At 38.2% G+C, this 24,885-nt stretch overlaps 1 protein-coding gene across 1 annotated transcript; it reads right to left on the reverse strand.

The window, feature by feature from the left end:
- Window positions 1-14,774: 14,774 nt before the first annotated feature.
- On the reverse strand, window positions 14,775-23,519 carry OTP (orthopedia homeobox; the record flags this gene model as incomplete). Its single annotated transcript, XM_083351668.1, has 3 exons — window positions 14,775-15,305; window positions 22,417-22,826; window positions 23,483-23,519. The coding sequence occupies 3 exons, from the start codon at window positions 23,517-23,519 to the stop codon at window positions 14,775-14,777; spliced, it is 978 nt and encodes a 325-aa protein (XP_083207794.1).
- Window positions 23,520-24,885: the final 1,366 nt, after the last annotated feature.

Below are 24,885 nucleotides of genomic sequence, written 5' to 3' on the forward strand. Positions count from 1 at the left end.
GTTCCAGTGAACATCACTTTCATTCATATACAAATAAGATCTAATAGGCTAATAAATTGGGGAGTGTCTCATTGTTTTTGTAATTTTATGAGCATTATTTTTCACATCCTAAAATTGTCCAAGTATAGGAAAAAAATCAGGACTTCAATAACTGTTACCAGCATGATTTGCTTTTATTACCTTTCTGTTCAAGACCCTTGTTTCCCCTTGTAGCATGTCAAATTGCCCCCAAAACCATATTATACAGCAGAGAAATGTTGTTCACACTTCACTGGCTATTGATTTACTTTATTTATTGGCACAAAATCAGCCTGAGATAAACATTTTGTCCACCATTTCCACTATTGTAAGCTATACAGTTCACTGTGAGATAGGTAAGCCCAAATGTGTTGGGATCGCAATTCGACATGGCTTTCTAATCAATGTGTGAAAAATTACCTAATGAATAATGGGTTGCACATTTCCACAAACAAATTAACCAGGGTGAGACTGAAACTAATGATTATATTTATCTAATGTAATTTCACATCTGTTACTACTGATAGTAATTTTATTCCACCCCTAGTGTTCTCAGAATGTGGCTTCAAGATGAAGCTTTAACCAAGACATGCATCATGTTTGCTTCACATTTAATTTATTTTTAGCATAATTTTAACTGGAAAGTTGGCCTATAATTATATAACGTAAAAAGCCTTTTTTGCAGGATTTGTACTATATAAATCTTTATATTTTTATAATACTATCACATGAATTACTAAAATAACTTTTGTATCAATTAAAAAATCCCCTAAATTTAGCTAACCAAATAAATAATGTTTTAATCTTAGCTTAATTTACTTGGCTTATGGGTAATAGAACAATCAATGAATGATAATTCACTAACCATTTGCTTTGCAAATTTAAATTCATATCTGACATGGTTTGCAGCAATTAGTTATTCAAAGCTAGTAGTCTAAACCCTGCCAATTTTCATGAAGGAAAAGCAACAAATGATAAGTTGGTTCATATCTGCTCTTCACAACTGGCCAATTACAGCTGGAATAAGGGATTATCTTTAGGAAGAGTATGGTGAAGCTGATGAGAAGAATACAAAAGTATGTTTGGAAAGCTGATAATCAAAATGAAAGGGACAAATGAGAAGCATTATAATTCTAAGGATATGTAAACTACTTAGAGATGGCTGTAAAGCACTGTGAAGCTGTATATAAATCTAAGTGCTATCACTATTGTTAATGATGAATGCTAAGGAACAGGAAGATATCTATTGCCCCATAAACCTTCCCAGAGGCATTGTTATACTTTAGGAAGAAACAAAAACTAGATTAGATGGGCCTTTTGATCCAGCAATTTTCAGTTCACATTCTTAACTTTTGAGAGCCTTGAGATGCCAAAGTTGGATACATTCAACTAATGTCAACATGAATCGTTGCAGTAAAAGATGGCAAGGAAAAAACTGAATTAAAAATATCTGCTACATTTCAGATAGCTTTTATCTTAGGATAAGGAAACTCTTTGCCTGGTAGACTTGTGAGAAAACTAAGAAATTTTGGATACAAATTTATATGAAGATGAAAGGATTTTAAAGATAAATATTGTGAAAAGAATATTGTGAAAATTTTATGGGTAATGAATTAGAAAAGAGTCATGGCAGATGGTTTTGTATTTAGTAAGTGTAGGAAGATTATTCTATGCTGAGTGATGGAATAACAACAAAAACTTTTATGAAAGACTAGAAACTTTACTGTATGGTCTTTTGCTGAAAGAAGAAAAAATTATGTGATAATTTATGAGTTTGAAGATTAAAAATGATGACTAAGTGAGGATTTGAAGGGAATTATATAATATCTACAGGATATTATAGGATATTATAGGATATTAATATATATTATATTATTATATATATATTGAAGGAGGGAGGGAAGATTATAGGTTTATAATTAACTATTGAAGAAAAGATCAGAAGTCTTATTTCATAATTTTAGTTTCTCTTCTCATTTCTTTTTTTTTCCTTTTTCTTGTACTTCTTTTTTCCCTTTCTTTTTCTTTAAATTTGCCTTTTACTTCAGGTAAAACTCTTAATTTTTTTTTAAAAAAAAGAGATAAAGAAGCTGTTGTTCACTTATCCCCTGATTCTTGGTTTCTCATTTTTCCTTAGCCACATACTATATCTCTCTTCCACTTTGCTCTGTTTTTTTTTTATTTAAAAAGTTTTACAATACATTTTGACTTTAATCCCCCTCTCCCCCACTCCCTCCTCCCCCCCCCCGACTTCCCAGAGCTAAATACAGGGCATAAAATCAAAAAACAAACATAAACACCCCTATATTATCAACAATAAAGTATAAATTCTATCTCTCTCTAGCTCATATAAAATGAATACAAACAATATTAATATTACAAATAAAGTAGAGAAGAAAAAGAGGAAAACAAAAAAAGATCTTTACTCAAAATAAATTTTCTTAATCCCAGTCCTTATTCATATTAATTTCAAAAAAAAAAGGGAAAAGAAAAAAAAACTTTCACCTGCTATTTGCATTCTCCCACTTTTCTCTAATTTCCAAACAAATTCTCAGTTACGCACCAAAAGCGCTTATCTCTGTTAATCTTAAGATAACCATAATCTCCAACCAAACTAAACTATAATCTAAAATAGCTCTTGCGTGTATCACGCCAAATGTCTCACAGTTCCAAATCATCCTTAAGTTCAAATAAAAGTTCAAATAAAAAGAGTATATATAAAAAAAATTTTTTAAGCAATCTCTAAGACAACTTGTTATTAATTAGGTGCTTACATACCCACTCTTAGTTCAACACATACTTTAAGTCTGTAACCCTAATATACTTTTCTAGCAAGCAAATAACATCAATCTTAAATTATATAAAATATTAAAAAAAGAAAAAAAAACTTTCTTTCTCCTCTATAATAATTTTACTCCATTGACATTCTAATCTAAAAATTTAATCAACAATCTTAACGCCCCAAAACTTTTGGAGCACCTCTGTCATAACCCCCAAAACTTCTTTAGACCGCTCTCCTCCTACATCTTCATTGTAAGCACACTTTGAAGATTCCATAACTTTCCGCTGGTCTTGCTCTTGCTCTCGTCTCGCTCTTCTTAGGGCGGCACGCGTCATCTTCTGGCCTCCTGCAGCAACCGATGAGACTGTAGCTTGATCCCCTCCACCACCATTGTCCTCTGTCTGTCTGTCTGCAACATCTTGAAACTTTCCCACACCGTGTCCTTTTGCAGCTTCCAAAAATGATAGGGGGGTTGCTTTTAACACATTACTATAAAAATCACGTGCCTGAGCCACAGTAACCAAACGATGTCTTTTACCTTCGTGCGTTGTCACCAACCCAACTGGGATCTCCCATCTGAACTTAATATCACGTTTCTTAAGTTCCTGTACTAGAAATGCGAAATCTTTCCTTCTCCTTAGGATCTTCGGAGGAATCTCTTTTAAAACCAAAACTTCTTGCTCAGCCACTACCAAATTAGTATTATAAGCAGCTTGAATGACTTCATCTCTAATTACTCTCTTTGTAAAATAGACCACCACATCTCTGGGTAACTTCCTCTGTCTTGCAATCCATGAATTTACACGAAAAACTTTGTCCATATTTCCCTCAATTTCAGATGCTGACTGGCCCAGTACCCCTTCCAGAGCCTCAGAAATCAGCTGCTTTAAATCTTCTTTACCATTCTCCTTTAAACCCCTAATTCTAATAGCATTCTGCATCTGATTATACTGAGCACGGCTCAATTCTTCATCCATTTATCCCTTATATTTTCATTTTCTAATACCTTTGCTTCTAATATAGAGTTCTTTTGACTGAGATCCTCCACTTTTACATCCAGCTGTTGCACACATTCAGCTACGGATACAACCTTAGACAAGATGTCCACCCTCATTGCTCTCAGCTTCTCTTCCATCTTCTTCTCCAATTTCTCCATTTTCTCCTCCATTTTCTCCTCCAATTTCTCCTCCAGCTTTTTCAACTTTTCATCCATCATATCAGACATCAGTTGTGCGTGCTTTCCAAGAGCGTCTTGTAAATCCTTAAGCGTCAATACCGGAGGAGATGCAGGAGGAAGCAAAGCTTGCAGTGAGGTCTCTTGCACCAGGGAAGACCCCGCATTCCGAAGAGCTTTAGAAGTTTTAGCCGCCATCTTCCCCCACTTTCACTTATTACGCACTTTCACTTTAAAGCTATAAAATCCATTGAGCTAGGGAGTAAAAATAAAGAGTCCACTTCACCTTGACCTCCTGTACCGCTCTGCCTGCATCTTGATAATCAAAAGTATTTCCTTTTGGCAGGGGTGGTTGCTAACGCCTGGCTCTGCTCCAAGAATCCCAGAGCAGAGGCGCTGCGCAGCTCGGAGCAACCCAGGCTTCGGGGGGGCTCATCCTTCAGCCGCCCAAGCTCTCAGCTCAGGCGGCCCCAGAGAGCTCAACCCCTACCTGGGGCCTCACCCCCTCCTCTTCTCCCGAGGAGGGGGCTTCAAATCCATCTAAACAGCTGATAGACGCTGTTTACGATGGAAAAACACAGCTGCGGAGCGGGCAGCCCGAAAACGGCTGTCTTTCGACGTCGCGTCGCCACCGGAAGTCCACTTTGCTCTGTTTTATGTTGATTGTCCTACCATCATGCTATAATGGTGGTATGATAACAAATAAATAACTCCAAAAGTGATGTCACCATCTAAGCCAACATTATTAAACAATTTCACAACTCATCTTGGTCACAGCAGCAGCTTTCATAAGGATTTATTATCCAGACAGAGGAGGCAAGGGGAGGGATATGTGGGTGTAAAGGCATATGAGAATTATTGTACTGCAGGTTTTATTATTGTATTTTCACTGAAATTTAAAGTACAGTGGGAGAAAAAAATGAGAACATTTTGTATTATTTCCTCTTATTTTTTGAAAAAAAGTTTTATGATTTCTCAGAATATGCAGTTTGCAGTGGGTAAGAGAATTTTTGAACTCTGTAGTTTATAATTAAACACCACCTTAAACAAGCTACATGCCTCACTCTCTGTCATACGTGTAGACGATGAGGAAACATGAAGATTCTAGAGCTAGGACTTCAAATAATTGCAAGCCTTGCAAAAGGCAAAAGTTTATTCATGTAAAATATTTGGAGTTTCCTTGTTGCATGGCCCTGATTTCCAAAACATTGTCAAGAATGTTTTAAAAGCCTGTACTGTTGCTCTAATTTCCTTCAAAATATCATTACTAAAAATCTAGCTTTACAGATGGCTATTTCAGCATCAAAACTGAACTGGCGATTTCACTCAGTGTTTGACTGCCTGGACAAGTCCTTGAAGTTTTCTTGGCAAGACTGAAGAAGTCATTTGCCCCTGCCTGCTTACCAAGACTGAGTGGGAAGATCACCTAGTTGGCTTTTGTGCCTAAGGCAGGACTCCTGGTTGTCTCCTGGTTTCTAACTTGATATCACAACTACTACACCTATCTGGCTTTGTTTAGGCATTATAGTTTAATAAATTATGGCTTGCAAAACTGTATGGAGTTCTAACTGTAAAAATATTTAAAGATGCCACAAATTCTCAAATATATTTAGAAATTTAATATAAAAATACAAACTATGTAACTATTAAACTAATTTTCAGTGTCATTATTCTGAATGTAAATATGCTAGCTTACAAAACAAGACAAAATAAGGGAAATTTGAGGCAGAACTTTTGGGACAGTGCCAAAAAGCAAACCTAAAGTCTAATTTAGTGAGATCAACTTTTATGGAGGGACTTGACGAGAGGCAAAAGGCAACAGAAGGGAGTGATCAGCTGGAGCAGAATGAACAGAGAGACAGTGAAAGTGAAGGTGGGTAGATGATGAGTAACCTTAGATGGTGTTTTGAGGTCTCTGGTGGGATCAAACGGTTATTTGGTTGTGAAAGATATGCAGGATTGAAATCTAGTGTAATTCTCAACATGTATCAACTGTCTAGTGCATGAATTTTAGCCACTAAATATATGGTATTTTTTTAACATGTGAAGCAAAATGAAATATTTTTACAAGCACAAGTCACCTGAAACTCACTCTGTTTAAATGAATAGGACCACTCATTTATCATAATGTCTGCCTATATTATGATTTTTATCTTCTGTTCTTAAAATAACTAAGAGGAATATTTAAAAAAAAAAATACTGATAGACAAGGACATTATCTATGTTGGGTACCAAATAAAACATAGCAATTTTACAATGTAATATATACAAAAATGGCTTATAACCTTCATATAATATGCCAGATAGTTGTTTAATCTCCCATGTCCTTTCAGTTCTACTGAATATGGCTGTAACTTGTACTAGGATATAAGAAGGACTGGCTGCAGTTTTTTAGGTAAGATATTTATGCTGCTTTATTAGGAGAATCTGTATTACTAAATTACTATAAACATTGCTTCTATTTCAGTTTAGTCTGAACTTGGTGAACCTAACAATAGTGAGAAATGAAGGAAATAACTACTCTGAAACATCCAGTGATTGAATTGGAGTAATCAAAGGACTCTATAGGAAGTCGATGCCTGGATTAATGAACCAAGCATCTCTCCATGCTGTGGTTCTATTTCTTCACATAAATGTCCTCAGCTGAAATTATCTTTGTCATGAAAAGGAGCAGAAAAAGGTTATATAGTTTCATCTGACAGGTTAAATACCACCCTTCCATTGCTGCAAGAAACAGTTCCATAATTTGAGGTTTTTATTCTGAAAATGAAGAGTTAAAGGTGCATAACACTAATTAATACTTTTTGCTTTCTTTCATTATTATTTTTTTGGTTAGTGGACGGATTTATTGCCAGTGATACCAAAGTAGCATAATCTATTCCATAGTGTCTCTTTTCCAAAGTTCCTGCAACCTGTAATCATTATCCACTAAAGTCTCTTATAGAACTATCAAGGAGGAAGCAATGACAAAAAATATTCCAGTATAATCCTTCATTGCTTTGCCAACTTAGTTAGATCCTTTGGATTATCATTTGTCAAACAGAAAGCAGGACAAGATAAATGGGTCAGTGATTTTTAATGCAACTCTCCCAGAAAAGAGAAGGGATTTTTCATTTTCATCAGAAGAAACTGTTGGAGAAGAAAGAAAGAAAAAGATTTACCACTAAACATAAATAACAGCGTTTGCTTAGTTATGTAACCATCTGTAGGTATTTGGGGTAAAGCAATATTTAAAAGAGCGTAAATGTATTTGGAGGCATGCTGGCATGGAAATAAATCGATATCTACTCACTAATACCTGAATTGGATTAACATTGTCAGTGCAAGCTAAGGCAAGCAAATGGATTGAGTAAATGCAACCCCAGTCAAACAGTAAAACACACTTATGCTGGAAGCTGAGGGAGGGGTATATGTATAAATTTATTTTGTGTGTGGGATGAATATATATATATATATATATATATATATATATATATATATATATATATATATATATATATATATATATATATATATATATATATATGCTTTGTATTGTGAAGTTACTTCTTAAAGCACTCTTAATAGGTAATGCACTGCAGTCTTTTATTACAGCCCAACAAGGGAGTTTGACATGTAGAGGCCAGTGCAGTGCTGATACAGAAGCATTTCTATCTGCATTTATTTTCATATTTGCACATCAGGACTCATTGAATTGACTGGATATATGATCTGAATCATGGAAGAGCACCCCAAGTGTGACCTTTCATCATTACATATGTTTAGTTTTATGGGAGGAGAGCTATATTAAAAACTTTGACTTCTTTGTTCTCATAAGAATCCAGAGAGGTGACTTTTGCTTAACTCCTTGGACAAGTAGCTAAGGAATCATTTCACCCAAGTTTACTCAGTAAACATATTGGTGGGATTAGGTCTCTGGGATTTTCACATCAAAACCTGGTGCACAATATAGTAGACAATCTGAAGCTGTAGGACTCTATAAATACACCAAGTGTAATTTTGCAGCTTCTCTGATGTCTGATGTCTCTGATGGATATTCATTAAAACTGTAGTCCTACAAAGGCTACCAAAATTCAGTTCAAAAATTAAAATCTTGTCCTTTTCCAAGTACATGATAAAACCTCATTTACTATACATTATTGTCAGCCCCTGCAGTCAACTTCCAATCATCTGAAGGTTGGCCGCTCTTGGCTTAATATAGGTTTTCTATTTATTATATTGATTTGATTGGTGTAAAAATGCTCTGGTGATTAATAGTTTTAAAGGGATAACTGATTTACAGTCAAATACTCTCCCAATATGCTTGAGATCAGTAATTTCAGGACCTCTTTCGTACTGTAAAATGTGAAACAAGTCTACAGGTATTTTCATCTGGCAATGTTAAATTTAAGTTCTTAACTGCATCCATGTACATTATACCATCCTCAAATTAGGGGAAGATATGATTAATTGTGTCTTGCTACTGCATGTAAATGGACAGAAACCTAAGGATGAAATTATCCTTTGATATTATACAATAAGCCTATATGCTTTTTGCTAATTCCAGCATGAAGATGCCTTCATTTATATATTTGAAATATTTTTATTCTTCAGACCTCAAAAGAGTACAGCCTGACACAGCAAAAGTAAAGGCATCACAAAGTGTGCAAGATTGGGAGAAAAATGAATCATCAAATGGGGAGGGCTCCTCTAAAGAACCGCAGTTTAACTCTCGGTTACAAATATTCTCTTCAATTGGTAATTATCATATTAAAACACCACAATTGGCTAAAGGCAGATTCTCTGAATGTGGTTGCCTTGTACAAAGTAGCCTTTCAGAATCATGTGACTCTTGGTCCCTATTTAGTAGCACTTATTAATTATATAGGTTTATTAATAACAAAAAATCATCTTAAGATTAAGCATGAAGGTTTCTGGCTATTAATTAAAGGACCTAAGTAAGCCATGATCTACCTCAAACTTAAATTAATGAGCTAGATATGTACATTGTTGTTGTGAATGTGGATGTATATGAAGTAGAGTTTGTAAGGCACTTTGCACAATAAAAATCACCAAAATGTTGCACTCAATTTTCCCCCCACATTCCTGATTTAAGTGTATCATTTTTCCTATGATAGACAGAATCAAGCATTTCCCCTATAGGATTCTAGATCATTTGGTCCTACTAATTTCCAAGCCTTTATCTAAGGCAAACAACTATTGCCATGGAAACAAATGCCTGCATGAAGCCAAGAATCAGCACAACATTTTTCATTAAACTCTTGATAGTATGATGGATATTTGGGAAAGATGATAATTAAGCGAAAATGTTTTTACAACGCTTTAGAATTTTCCATTAGTAAAAGAAATTCTAGTTTTGGTTCAGAATTTTCACCTCACTCCAGTTTAAGTGCTCATCTCACCCTACCGTCTTAAAACATGTGGTTGGGAGTTTTAAAAAGTTTTTGAAGATTATGTTTTGCTGCATAGCTACATCATAAACCTGTTGCACTTAAAGTTATATCATTTTAAAATCAACATATCTGTAAACAACCTTTGCTATATTTTGGAAAGTAGCAACTGGCAGACATGAACAGATCTCCTAAACATGAAATTATCCTGTTACCCAGAATTTCAAGTGGATAAATGAAACCATAGTGTTCCCATATTGACATAATTATGTTGTGTTAATAATACAACTATATTATCAGAGCATAGTTGCCATTGGTTCAGTTCTTTGGAATGTTTAGGAATTGATATATAGTCAGTTTTATTCAGACAAGTATAACAATTATTTCAGCCCTACTTTATCTGAATGTACAGACATGTGTCATGACATGTAAATGCTTTTTTTTAAAATTAACATGAGGAACACTGCAGTCCATGTTCATGTATTCAGAACAAACATCAATGGGATTAAATACTTAGGTATGTTTAAACATCAGACTTTGAAAGAGCCTTTCCCCCATCTAATATCCTTCAAATGTGCTGGGACTACAATAGCCAAAATACTCAGTCATGATGGTTTTTGATCAGGCAGGAGTTCTGAAATTCTAAGCTCAACATTTCTGTGAGGGACCAGATTGAAGAAGGCCGCTTTATACCAGCTGGTCAAGTTTAATATACTTTTTCGTCTTAAAATTTATTATTTATTTATTTATTTATTTATTTATTTATTTATTTATTTATTTATATATTTATTTATTTAGTACTTTTGAGTTATACACTTCTGATTATTAAGGCCATGAGGCCCAAGAGGCACCATGGCTGCATCTGATTGTTGTCACCCATTTAGCACCACCCAGGGAGCTTGTGTAGTTTAAGGAATGTTACGGATACTGGTGATTATTGCTCATATATTCTATGTTTGTCTTCTGTCATGTTCTTATATACGCTAAATAAATAAGTGCCTTTCAGTCAGTCTTGATTCCTGGAGAGTATTGTGACAAGTCCCTGCAGTTTTTGCGGTAAGGTTTTTCATAAGTGGTTTTTCATTGCCTCCTTCCTAGGGCTAAGAAGGTCTACCCTGGCTTTCTACCTAAGGCAAGACTAGAACTCATGGCCTCCTGGTTCCTAACCTGGTGCCTTAACCATTACACTGGCTCTACTAAAATAGCAATATCACTACAGATTTCAGTAGAATTCTTAGTATTGCCTAATTCTTCCTATAATTTAAAAATGCTTGTAACCTAGCTAGCTTGTAGGTTGGGTTATTCTGACTTTGCAAAAAAGGCATTCAAAATGCTATATAAATATTATTTAATAACACAATATATATCATTACCTCCAAATTGCAAATTTGGGTTTGGGGACTGAAGATTTATTTTATATGCTACATTTTCAGGTGCTCATCTTTAATATTGTAATTATGCACATAAGCATTTTCTACATGAAAATAATACATTCATTTAAAAAGATACATTATGTAAGAATCCTGGTTAAAGAACCGTGTCTGGAGACAGCTCTTCATTGAATAATTCAAGGTCTTCTTGTACCTCATTAGGAACTTTACAGATTGAAAGAACAGTTACTTGTCTTAGGCCTTAGCTGGTACTTCCAGTTAGAAATTAGAATTTGTTTGGGGTCTCCTAGCTTAATTTTTGACATTGCGGCAGTTTCCTAACACCTATGGATATTTCCACACAGAGTCACCATTGTCACTCCTCAAATCTTCTGAATTCATCTTATAATGACCCACAATTGTCTTCACCCATGCCAATGTGAGAACTCAAGAGGAACCAGCCAGCAGTCCCTCCTGTTGACTTATAGGGAACCCCCAATTGAACCCCAGGTGGCACTCAGCTTCCCACTGTGTTTGATTTTGTGGTAGAAGGCTGAAACAAAACAATAAAATAACAAACAAACAGGTCAGTAGGCAAAACTGATCTGAAGCACAATGTGAGAATATTAGAATGTTATAGCAGGTTAACAGTTGTGAGGAAAGGAAAATACAGAAGTGTTGCAATTTGAGTTGGTTCACAATTGAACTGGAAAAAAAAACTTGGTTGAGCTGCCTGTCTGGATAAGTGGCATGAGATCAAAGGCAGTGGTGGGATTCAAATATGTGAACGACCAGTTCTCTGTATGGATGCCGCTTCCGGAAGTCCATTCTGGACCTGGGCAACAAAAAATTAGCTACCGGTAATGCTGAAATGGTGCGAACTGGCTGAATCCCACCAATAGATCAAGGGGTGATGTTGCTCCTGAAGCAATGCTAAAGCCCTGAAGAGAAGTACCCTAAGTCTGCCTTCATAGCCTTTTTAATTGTCAGAAACTAGATTTTCTGTATCAAAAGGAGTTAATAGAACTGGTCAGAGTAAGGACATTTTTAATCCAACAACATTACACAAACAAGATCTGAAGAAGAGGGGAGACTCTTTTATTTTAAAAAAATACATTAAAAGTAGGTAAAAGACACAAAAATGGAATAAAGCACACAATAAGGATACCATGATCTAAATTAAGAGACAAAAGGCAGGCTAGAAAGATGCCTCTTTTTAGGGAAATACCAAATGGGGCCCTGGGTAATAAGAACTCTTTATTATGTTTCAAAACCACTATTGTGTTCAAGGTTAATATTTAAATATATGCTATTATTTAGAATCCATCAGAGATTCCTAGCTGAAGTATAGAAAAATACAGAGATTAAAGTACACAATAAATGAATCCTGGTCCAGCAGAACATAAAAGTGATTAAAAAATTCAAAGCAAAACAAAATAAAAAAAAATATTCTTCTAAAGATCAAATTTCCTCTGATGCTGCATGTTTAATTAAAATAATTAGAAACATTAAACTCATTGTTTGGATAAAGATGCTGTTCCCAGCTTAACAAACAGCACATTAAAACTTCAAGAGTACTGTAGCCATTTTCCAGAGCAATAGTGGGTCATAAGGAGTGCCATAAGGGTAATAGTTTTGCTTGAAGCACAGGGAGTCTTTAGAACTTATTTTTGAAATGATTGCTTATGTTGAATCATTTTCAGTCTTTGCGTTGGCTGTTTAAATGCTATATCATAAAGCTCAAATTAATTAATGTCTTCTTCATAGATATTATTTAGGCACAAACAGATGTCATTTTGAAATTAAAGATTCCTTAAAATATTGGGAGTGGAGCAAAATTATTACTCTATGGTGTGTGTGTGTGTGTGTGTGTGTGTGTGTGTGTACACACCCTGGGTGATGTTTGCTGGGAGCCAGCAATGCCCTCATGTGAAAGGCTCCCGGACATGGCATCCTCCAGTGTGTAATTAAGAAATGTGTAATTGATGTGCAGACATAAACGAAGTGAGCGCATCCCATTAATAGGACAGAGTCCTTTTCTGCCTGGTGCCTGGCAACCTCGCTTGGCCTTTCGGAGACCAACTTTGCAAAAGCACAAGGAAGGGAAGTGATCATCTTCTCTGCCATTGCAGCAAGTCTCAGCAACCAGAACTGGCACTAATTTCTGAGCCAGAAAAAATATGTATGGCAAATGTACCTTCTGTTTTCACCAAGTACATTCAATTTTATTTCACCCTAACCCTAACCCTCCCTCCAATCTTTACTCAAGATTTTTTTAAAAAGTGGAGCATTATTCAAGCCTACTATCTTAATCTCTGCCCTTTTTTATTACCAATATAGTCACAAAGGGTGGCTTGTTTTCCTCTCTTTGCCATTTGCAGACTTGGTAATCAACACGAAATATACATAAGCAATATTATTTTTAAGAAATCTGAAGAGGGTTTTTTTTATTGTATGCCTTGTCTCCTCTATGGTAGCTTGGTCTGATCAAATGTTTTGCTCTGAACTTACCAAGAAAAATATTATTTGTTGCAAATGTTTCACCATCAGAACAAAGGAACTTGGGTATTTGCCATTTTTGCTGTAACCCTTCTATGTGCATTCTTACAAGCAAGTGCTTGTTTTAGATTCAGATATTTCTCGCTGCTGATATTTCTATTAGAATCTTGCTTCTTATACTAAGTCATTTGACACAAAGAAATCAAGCGGTTTATTGAAATTGTAATTAAGGAATGCTGTAGCTTCATTGCAAAATCAGAGGACTATTCCCAAACATGTGACAACTCTCCCCATTCCAAACTGGGGGAAAAATGAATTATTTGCTCACTCGATTTAAAATACCCCTTATCTCAAAATCGTCGTTCCCACTACGCGCAATTTTTTTTATTTATCCATTTACATTAATGTGGTGCGAACTCGCTGGGAAAAGTCAAATCATAGGTTTGTAATAGCCTCAAACATTTATTAAGAAACCCAAAATTCCATAATAAATAAGCACAGACAGTATTTTTTTTTAAAACATAGCACAAATCGACCAGTATGTAACAAGAATGCTTTATCTACACAAAACATCCTATTTCACCGTGGGTTCATTCTTCGAAACAGCTTGTTCTCTGGATTTGGACCAGCACATGCAGAAAAGGGGGAGAAATAGCGGCTTGCTTTATCTGTACAAAGTCTTCGCCAGATTGGAGGTCTCTCGGGTCCACGTGAGCCAGGCGTCGCTTGCCCGCTGCTCCGCGAGGGCGCGGGGCTGCGGCCCAAACAAAGCGAAAAAAATGAGGGGCGCCAAAGCTGAAACGGGGTCGTCCTAGAAATTAAATAGCCCATCAAAGTGGGGAGGACGGGAAAAGAAGGGGCGGAAGTTTCTGTGTCGCCTTAAAAATAATCGATTGAATTCGACTCCGGTCGCTTAAAAAGGGTTATCAAAATGGGCTCTTTTCCTTGGACGATTCACGTCATCGCCGCGGTTCTCGCCCGAAGGTCGAGCTCGCCCGTCCAAAAAACCTATCAAAACCCCCGCAAACGTGGCTATTGTGTTTGTATGTATGTATACACCTACACACGCATGTATGTGTATACATACACACATACACATGTATTGTGCATAAACACACAATATACACACAAACATATATATGCCCCTGTGTGTTTGAATCGGGGAGGAACTTTGACAGAACTTAAATGAGGCCTGCTGAGTCCTTAGGGTAGGTATTTCTTGAATCTTAATTAAGACGCGTTGGCTCAGTCTCCGCCCTTGCAGCACGAACTTGCCCGGGGTGCTGGCCGGAGATCGCGTTTGAGCGCTTACATGCGTTTTTCTCTCCCCACAAAACTAGCCCATTGGTTTCAGATCCTGAGTCGGCTCCCTGGTAAGTGAGTGGCTCCCCCTCCTCTTTTAGGTAAAAAGGGGAAATAAATGGCGGGAACCAGGCCATCCGCGCGGGTCAGAGCAGGGAGGCCGGACGGAGGTGAAGAAAAGGCGGGAAAACGGGAGGCGCGGCTGGGAGAGGCTGCTGGCTGGGAAGGCGGGGGCGCCATTAGGTGAAACTCATGGAGACTGTGTGCTCCAGCGCTTTCCGGCGGAGGGAGGCGATGCTCGTGCCCCGCCACACGTCGCTGCTGTCCGGGGAGCTGCAGAGCTGCGGCGAGCCCGTCACGTTGCTGGGGCCTGGCAGGGAAGCGGGCACCATGCCAGGGAAAGCGGGCTGGTAGAGGTGCGACTGTAGGCCGGCGCCGTTGGAGCCCGTCAGGCTGTTGGACAAGCCCATGGAATTGGGTGGGGGGCCCGCCGCTAGGCTGCACTGCGACAGGGACTGCGCCATGGCCTGCTGCCTGCCCAGGGCCGGCGGCAAGGGCAGCTGCGACACCCCTGGCATGGCGGCCGCGGCCCAGCGCGTGTCGTTGGCGTGGAAGGAACACAAGCTGTCGCCCATAGCGGCCGCGGCGGCGGCGGCGGCGGAAGGAAACTGAGGCAGCCCTGGCGTGGGCAGCAGCGTGCCGGGGGCGCGGAACACGTTGGTGGTCTTCTTGCGCTTCTTCCACTTGGCCCGTCGGTTCTGGAACCAGACCTGCTCGGATCAGCAGTCGCCGCCGAAGAAGGAAGGGAGAAGAGAGGACCCATGAAAGAGAAAAGAAGGCCCGGTTAGACCGACGGAGGACTGCGCTGTCATCGGGCGAAGCCGCAAGGGCGTGCGCCCCACCCCCAAGTCCACCAGCTCCCCGGGAAGGCCCGAACGAAGATACAGAGGAGGGCTACCCTGTGGAAATCTCCGGGAGAAAGCGAGCTTTCTCCTACTTCCTCTGAAGCAGGGAATTGTTCTCAATTAACAAACAAAGGAATATATAGTGAAGGGCGGATATGATATTTCCATTGGGATTTTGGGAGAAAAAGAAAGAATCCCTTTTCAATAAGGGGCATCTGCCAGTTCTAAACACAGATGGTCAGAGGGAAAGAATAAATTGAACTTTGTAAATATACAAAACTTAGTTTCCATTCTGTAATAAAATACAATATTTATCTCAAGCATCACCATTGCCTTACTAATGTACACTGCATTTAATAAACATTTAGATTATTTTGTCAGTTTTGCTATACTGTGATTGTTACCTCTTACTTTCAGGAGACGCTAATGGGCAAATTTAAAAAAAAACCCCTGAAATGTAGGGTTAGATTTAAATTGCTTATAGGCTGTAACTTTCCATTAACAGATCCAATTGTTATTTTCTCCCCCAGCATATTACTAGGACTGATTTTAAAATAAATACTTTTAAATAAGTATCACTGTACTTATCTCCAAATTGCTGATTAATAAAACCCTTGCATTTAAATATAATGAAGTTTTAGAATTTAAGTTAAACTACCTGGTGCAAAATTATAGCTTAATTGCTAAGTGCTATTCTTCATTTCACTGAAGCTATTATCAACTTATCAGAAATACACAATAGCCATACAGTATAATCAAAGCAGATACATCATCTGACTATAGCTATAATGCAACGTGATTGAAGGAAACATGCTAATTTGGGCTGCAATTTTATATTTTGTAGAAGAAAGTCTAAATTTATATAGTAGTCCTTATTTTGAATTCATATATTTGGCACTGATTTCTGTTAATCAACAAATATATCCAAATAGCACTTCTACCTTTCCATTATTATATGTTCAAGAAATAGTAGCGCATTCCTGATGAATCTTTTGTCTCTCTTTCTCTCTCTGACTCTCTCTCTCTCTCTCACACACAAACACTATACTGAAATGGTATAATATTTAAAATGTGGAAATTTACACTCCAAACAAAACCAAGATTGAAAAATACATGCCAGTCTTCATTTTATCTGTTTCTGTTTTGGACTTTATATCCTTAATTCTTAATCCCAAGAATAGAAGTCTAACAACCACTACTGCTAAATCATATGTTCAGGCTTGGATTCAGTAACACAATGTCATGTTAGGTACAAATATGCTAGAGCAGCAACTTGCTGAGACCCACTGTATGTTGATATTTGGTGCATATAAGTACCATTTGTAATTGTTCATGGATACTTATCCGTGCTTTTAAATCATTGGTTTGCCTAATACTAGTATGGCAATTGCCAGCAGTTCAGATTATAAATGTTTTCATAAGCCCTGCCAGGCAAAGTGTTTAAGAAAAATTCAGACCAGATAAGTGTTTATCCAGTGTGATTCAGCTTATTTTTTCCCCCAAATATATTCATGTATGTGAGTTTTTTACCACATAACCCAAAGAAGATTACATTATATGGTTCAATGCACACTCCTGTGACCCAAGAATTAAAATAATGTAATTGAAAATAAAAGCCAGGTGAATTAGTAACTATGAGTTTCACCAAGATCTAATAAATTATACACCAGTTCAAATATTGCATTTGGTTTTAAAAGAAAAAGCTAGTCTAGACCAATTGTCCAATATTTCTCCATTTTCCCCCAGAAATTCCAAATTTTAAAATGTTTTTAATAAGAATGGTCATGATTTGTTTTATATCAGGTCTTGTATTTTCTAATTATGATGAAAACAAGCATATTTTCCATACCAGAAATGAAAAGCCATTGCTTAGGTATAGTAGGTGTTGTGCAATTTAAATTTTTTTTGGCTGAATTTCAGGAAAGTGAAAACAAAGAAAGCAATTATCTAGATATTTCAATGCAAACAGATCAGATTTCATTTTGCTATGAAACTGGGGATTAAACTCAAATGCTGCAAGATTACTTACTAAAATGTTACCTCAAGTGAGCTGTTCTGACAAATGTACAGAATTTTGCTTTAGGCATTCACACATGCTTTAGTTAACCAAGTTTTTATCAGTTTCAGCTACTATTGACCTTACCTATGCTTACTTATTTTTTTTCACTTCTATTCAATCTTTTAATTCAGAAACCCTTTAAAAATCCTCTCCTAAATATATATACCTTCTTAAAAGCTTTTGGAAATTACACAAGTGTGACTTCTCTTCAAAGCTGACAGCCACTAAGATTTTAAGCATGACAATAAGTGTAATAAGGTTTTCCCCACTTATCTCTAAATATAATGCTGAACAAACTCCATTTAATTCAAATATAGGCCTGTTTAGGATTGTGTTGTTCAGTTAGCTTTCTCTCTTTAGGCTTTGTATTCTTTGTTACAGTTCATTTCTCAAATACAATATTTATCTATATAATTGTCATTTTTTAAGCGAAGGGGCCTGCTCATGAATTGCTGTTTGAAAAGAATATGTTGCTGGCCCTTTAGTCCTCTTCCTCCCACTAAAATTTAACTAGGTTTTATTATTGTTTAGCCAATTGGATGGGCTTTTCCTATTGTCTGCTCTTGCTTCATGTGAAAGGTGGTTTGTTTTTAACTAGCCTGGGTGCTGTCAACTGGCAAGTGGTGCAAGTATACTGTAATGTTTCAGTTTGCATTCTCAAGCACAGAGCCAGTTTGGTGTAGCGGTTAATTGTTGATCTGGAAACCAGAACACTTTGAGTTCTACTTCCATTTTAGGTAGGAAAGTCAGCTGGTGATTTTGGGCCAAACACTTTCTCAACACAACCTGCCTCACAGGGTTGTTGTCGTGAGGAAAATAGGGGGAGGAAGTAGTAATGCATGTTTGCCACCTTGAATTACTTATATTGTAATAAAGGTAGGGTAAAAAATATAAAAAATAAAAATAAATAATCCACCTGTTTAAAAGATAATCGGGATTACTATTTATAGAAGGAAGAACTAGTTGCTTCCCGATCAGTTTCTATCATTATTTTTTTTCTCCAATCTTTTAACACTTAAATTTTAACAGATCTTTAATCTTTGTGTTCATGTATTAAGAATGCCATAACTCCTTAGAGAGCACATTTGTTAATTTCAGAGTAATGCAGACTACAGATTTGACCACAATTTCCATGTTTTTGAAAATAAACTTGCTTTTTTGCTTTTCTCAACACCATTGTTGAAATCTTGACTTTGGAGGCGTGTGGGTCCCAAGCAGAGATATATTTTTCCAAACCCTTTTATTTATACTGGAAAACGTGCTTGGGCCCGTTAGCAAAAAAACAACAGATGTTAAATGTCAAAATTTTATAAAAATAATAATTGAATAGAAGAGGAGGGAAGATGTGGAGCAGAGGAGAAAGAATTTTGTTCAATTACATTTTAGGGTTAGTTAAATGGTGGCCACAAAATCATTTTATGTGTCATGGTTTACTGGGGTTGTAAAAGAATTTCCATCAAGTCTGGATCACCTCATTTCAGAGCAACAGCGCATATGCTTTTGAAAATGTGGATGTATCCATTTGGAAACCAGTGCATGACAGATTAAACAGGAGCAAGAACCAGGGGGATACTTGGAGAAAGCAGCCTTGACAGCTAGACTCTGGAAATATATTAGCCAGAGACATTTGGGCAACTTTGCCTTGAGATCGGCATACCAACAATTACCTCTTAGCTTCTGCATCAGCCAATAGTATTAACAGGGTACAAAGAGTCTGATGGAGTTTGCAATTTCAAACTCTGCTTTAATGACAATCTGCTATTACGGTAATGTAAATGTATTTAGAGAAATATAGCCCTTTAATCCCCCAGCTATAAACAGGGGAGAAGTAGTCAAGGGGATATTTCCTTCCTTCCTTCCTTCCTTCCTTCCTTCCTTCCTTCCTTCCTTCCTTCCTTCCTTCCTTTTTATTCCCCTCTCTATCTTCGCCCAAAGCCTTATGAAGATCTCACTGGAATCTATCAGATGATTAATGGGAAGATTTGGTAGGAAATCTGGAGAGCTGCATTAAAGCTCAGATCTCAGGTTCATTTCGATCAGCCAGCCGTGAACTCTAGGCCGAATTCATTACGCTTTAATAGTTGCTGGGAGAGGAAGAAAATGCAATTTCTCATTCCATTAGAAAACTAGAAAATACTCTCAGCTTGTCCCCTATTAAGATGTGGCAGGTGACATGGCCAGCGCAGAGGGACACGGTCAATGGAGTCCTTGCACATTATTTTTAGGTTGGTGTAAAATATTGAAAGGCAAGCCTGAGCTGAGCAGAAGTTATTTCACTGATTTGCTTTTTATGTAAATAAAATATTGAAAGTTAATTAATCAGCACGAGAGACTAATGATTATGCTTATTATATTGCATCGGATTGCTGTCATTTGCATGATTCTCACATTGCTGCTTAATAAGCCATTCTGGGTTATAAATAATTCTGAAATTGGTTTCTAATAATGGCATGCTATAAAAAGAATGGTTTTATTACTATTACACCCAGTCTGGGAAGCTGGGGGGGGGAATAGTACAGCAGTAACATAAAGGAGAATAAGCTTCCGCCTTGACAAGCAGGAATAGCTTTTTAAAATGTAGACCAGAAAATAGAAAAGATATAATTTATTCTTGCATGTAAGGGTACATCCAGGGCTGCTGCAGTAAAAGCGGGCGTGTGAAGCATTTTGGATATGTGTAGAGTCCCCACGCACCGAAAAGGTGGTGTGAGACCATAAACTCAGCCATTACTCTTCCATTTCGTCAAGTAGCAAAAATACAATGAACTGGGAAGTAAATACATTTCCCATAATTTATTTTTTGCACAAGCTTACACAGTGTTAATCATTCTGAAGTGTTAATTAAGAAGGTTATGTTGATTTGATTACATTTTAAACTGCAGAACATTATTGTAAAGAATATTTAAATTGCCACTCGATTAAACTGTTTCTATTCAGCTGCCTGAAGCCATTAGAAGACTGTAAGATTATGTAGATGTTTTCCTAGCTTGCAGTTCACTGAGAGATAAATCCAGTCGATGTAATTGGGCTTGCTTATAAGAAAGTCTTGAAGTCTATGGAAATTGGCTTTAGGTAAGATGTAACTGGAGAAAAGCAATTGTTAGATATTTTCAAATAAAAAAAAATCTCTACATTTTAATAGTATTTTTAAATTAATAATTGAGGTAGTTGTAAAGAGCTATGTTAATAGGTTTTAAGGGGATGGATATTTTGTTCTACCATATGATTGTAAATCAAAGTCAATATACATTTTCATTTCCTGAGAATAAAAGTAAAATCATTTAGTTTAAAATCTGTGTATTTGCCCTTTTTTTTACTAAACATTTGTAGTGGTATATATAATAACTTTCTTTGGAATTTATTGGTTTTGGGAAGAGTGGATGAATAACCACCATTTCCTTAATATATTTGCGTTTTGCTTTTTTAAAAAATCAACCTTTGCCAAAATCCAGTGTAATTTATTTGACCTTGTTTTCTTTTTCTTTTTAATTTTGTCACCAACTAAAAACTTCTCTTATTTTAGCTGAAACCTTTGAGATATAATTCACAGTAATGTCTGTTGTATATATTCTAACTAAATCTTACCTTTGAAAAATAAATATTTTCTTTCAAAAATAAGTTTTATTCATTAAAACATACAATTGGACACTTTTTATTTTGTACAATAAAGGCCTAATTTGCAGTTATCTCCCTTTTAAATATGTTTATTATTTTTCTGAAGTGTTTAAAATGAATAGATGGGTGATAACAGACAATCTAGAAAAGACACGTTTTAAAATCTTAAGGATTTCTAAGTGCAAGTTTAAAAATTCCATTGAATTTCCACTGGTATTCTCCAGCTGCCAATGAATTAATTAGACTTTGCTCTGCAAAGTCAGAAGACACTCCAATTGTATCAAAATTTGTTTGGAAATAAATCTGGCAGATTTTTTTCAATTCTCGACATCTTTTTAATGTCAAGCCAAGACCATTTCTATTGGATCCAACAACATTTAATAAGATTAAAACATGAACTTTTTAATGGAATTTTTTTAGACTCTAAGTAAAAATAGATTTCAAAATATTTAAGTAGTGTAATCCAAGATCAAAAGAATCAAAGAAAGAAAAGTTCAGGACTAAGAACAGCGCAGTTGCTTTAAAATGACTCACAAATTAAATCCAAATCAGTTGATATCAAAATTAGAACAATTACAATAATATTCACTTGATTGATCATGAGGACTAAGGTGAATACAAATTTATTTCTACGTATAAAATTTAATAAACGTTTTACACTTATATTATCTTTTCTCAAATATATTTATCTTGTTCACAAATAAAAAGTTTGGGTCAATCTAGAGATTCTCCGAATAAATAAAACCCTCTAACCTTTCTTTCACAAAGACTTTACTCAGAGACCTATCCCTCTGATATTGGTGACAGTTAAATTAAGAAAGGTGTCTAGGAAAGGAGTGCCAGTCGTTTGCACCAGAAACCAATTTGTGCAGCAACTAAATTTGCAGGTGGTTCAAAATAAAACCATCGCTAAAAGTCTGCAACCTTGCGCTAGGAGCAAAACGGGAGAAATTAGTACTCCTATTGCTCATCTTCAGCTCTTGAAAGCAAAAGGCTTTGTCCCTCGGATGCCTTTTTATCCTTTCACTTCAGGCAAACTTTGGACTCCAGCCGGAAGGGCCACGGCGAACGAAAAGGGTCTCTGTGCCGGAGTGAAGGAATCGGGATGGCTGGCGTTCGCTTGGCTCGCCTTTCCGACTCTCCCTGTTCTGCGCCTCCTAGCTCGGGCCGGGACCTGGGGAGGAGGAGGAGGACCAGCCTTGGCCTGGCAGGCCCTGGGCTACCGGGGAAGGGGGGAAAGGGCCGGGCCGGCCCTTGCCGAGGCCGAAGGAAGGCAAGGATTCAGAGGGCTTAGCCGCATACCTGGACTCGCGACTCGGTGAGGCCGATGCGCAGAGCCAGCTCCTCGCGCATGAAGATGTCCGGGTAGTGAGTCTTGGCGAAGCTGCGCTCCAGCTCGTTGAGCTGCGCCGGCGTAAAGCGCGTCCGGTGCCGTTTCTGCTTTTGCTGGCCCTGCTGCGGTCCGGCCTGGCTGGGGTTCTGCCCACCCGGCGGCCCGGGCTGCTTGTCGGGGTCTTTGGTGCTCACGGCCAGCGCGCTCGGCGTCGAACCCACCGTGGTGATGTCCTCTCCGGATAGCAGCGTGGCCCCTTCCACCGCGTCCGGGTTGGGCGCCAGGTCCCCCGGGTGGCCTCCGGGATCCGAGCCTGCGACGCCCAAGCGGCACTTCACAGCCTCCCGGTGGCCCAGCAGCTCGGCGGCGTCCTTCATTCCTGCGGAGGCAAAGCAGCGGCCCACCGCGCTTCAGCGTCGGATCCACTAAGGGCGGGCAAGGCGGCAACCTTCCCCGGGCGCCGGAGCCGGGATCCTGCCCCGGGCACGCCGGAGGAAGGGAGCCGCCGACTTGCAGGGAACTCGAGTACCATCCCGCTTAAATAAGAGCCGCGGCTTGGGGGCCCTAGCCGCCCCTTTCCCGGCCGAGCGAGAAGTAGCTCCTTTGGCTCAACAACATCCAGTTGTCCAAACCCCAATAAATGCCTGAAATTATAAATCAATCTATGCCTTCAATTCTTTAACAAGAACTTAAGGGAAAGAAAATAAAAAAGAGGGGGGGGAGAGAAAATAACCAAGTCGAAGACCTGGAGGAGGAGGAGGAGGAAGAGGGGACAAAACTCCAAGCGAAATGGCCCCCCAATCGTGCTTTTAGATCTACATATTCCATAGTTGTTGTTTTTTTTAAGAGACGAAGTTAAATCAAATTAAACTTTAATACAGTACAATTACTTCTAAAGAAATTAGCCCATTTAGATCGCATTAAGGTAAAATCAGGCACAAATTGTCAATTTCCTGCTCTTGGTTTCTTCCTGGGCTGCTGGATGATGAGGAGAGGGAGCAGGGAAAGGGGGGAAGAAGCCTGGGGGCAACTCACCGAGCCGGGCGTCCAGGAGGTCGGCGTGTGATAACATCGCGCACCGCTCCAGGGCGAAAGCTGTTCCCCCCCAAATTTTAGCGGTTGGTCGTTGATTTTTTATATATATAAAAAAAGGGGGGCGAAGTTAAAATAGATCTACTTTCTCTACAGCTTATGGATATATATTTATATATAGATCGCCTAAATGAAAGAAAATTCGGTGTGTGGTTAAAAAGGGGGTCTCTTGCATTATAATGTCCTTTAGAGAGACGGGGAGGTGCTTAACACTTCAGTGAACCCGTGAGCAGCTCAGCGAAGGGACCAATCAGGAGGGCAGCCTGCAAATGTCAGCACCCAGAGAGTCCCCGCTCCACCCGCCCGCAGCCGAGGCACCCGCCGCTGCCGCGCCAGCCGAACGCCGCGCGGGCTGGGCTTTTAAAGCCCCTTTACAATTCGGTCCCCCCGACTGATTGACTGCATTAGGGACAACCTTCCCCCACAACCCGCCCGCCTCCTCCTTCTCCTTCTCGTCCTCCTCCTCCTCCTCCTCCTCTTCTTCCTTCTTCTGACCTCCTGATCAAATTAATTGGAAATGACTGACAAAGCCAAGCCAATAAAAGGGGCATATTGGGGGGAAACGCCAATGGCCGGAGGGGTGCCTAGCCTGCTCCTTATCGCAGGGAGGCCTTGAGCCCTCTGGTGGGGACTTCTCCCACCTTTTAGGGCCCGGGTGGGGAGGGGGAAAGAGGGAGCAAGAGGTCCCACACAACTGCGGAGAGGGGGGGTGACGTGCTGGATGGCTTTATTTTAAAGGGTCTCTAATCCGGCCATTTCAAACATGGTAAAACTGCAGTCCGGGATGATTGGAATAAAGTGGAGTATAACCCTGATGAAATTTATACTCTAATCGGGATGCCTCTTTGCTCTCCCTCCTCCTATGAACCTAGTCCCCTTGAATTAAATATTCGTATATTTAAAAACAAGATGTAATTCCAGCTGTCGGTTTGACTTAGAAAACCAGCGCCAGAAAAGCCGGCCGGCGCCGGTCCATTTGGCGGGTATGAAAGTTTCTATGTTCGTCTCTCCAAACTCACTTGAAGGCAGTAAATAAAGTTAAAAAAAATAAATCGAAAACATTATTTTCTTCTTGAATATGTTAAACTATCCCAACAATTTTAAGTGCTTTGCACAAGGGAAGCGAACCATTTCTAATGTTCTGATTTTTCAAAGCCAGCCAACAACAAAGTTTAGATTAGTAATATATTTCTAACCAGAGTAATTTTCAAGATCATTAGGCATTTATGTAATTAGTGCCAAATCTATAAGCTTTTATTACGATTATTAGAGTAAAATCAGTATAAATTTGTACTAATTTACTACTGTTTAGACTTGGCTGTCAAGGCAAGAGGTCCTTATTGTAA

The sequence above is a fragment of the Vipera ursinii genome (genome assembly GCF_947247035.1).
Source record: "Vipera ursinii genome assembly, chromosome: 2".
Classification (NCBI taxonomy): domain Eukaryota; kingdom Metazoa; phylum Chordata; class Lepidosauria; order Squamata; family Viperidae; genus Vipera; species Vipera ursinii.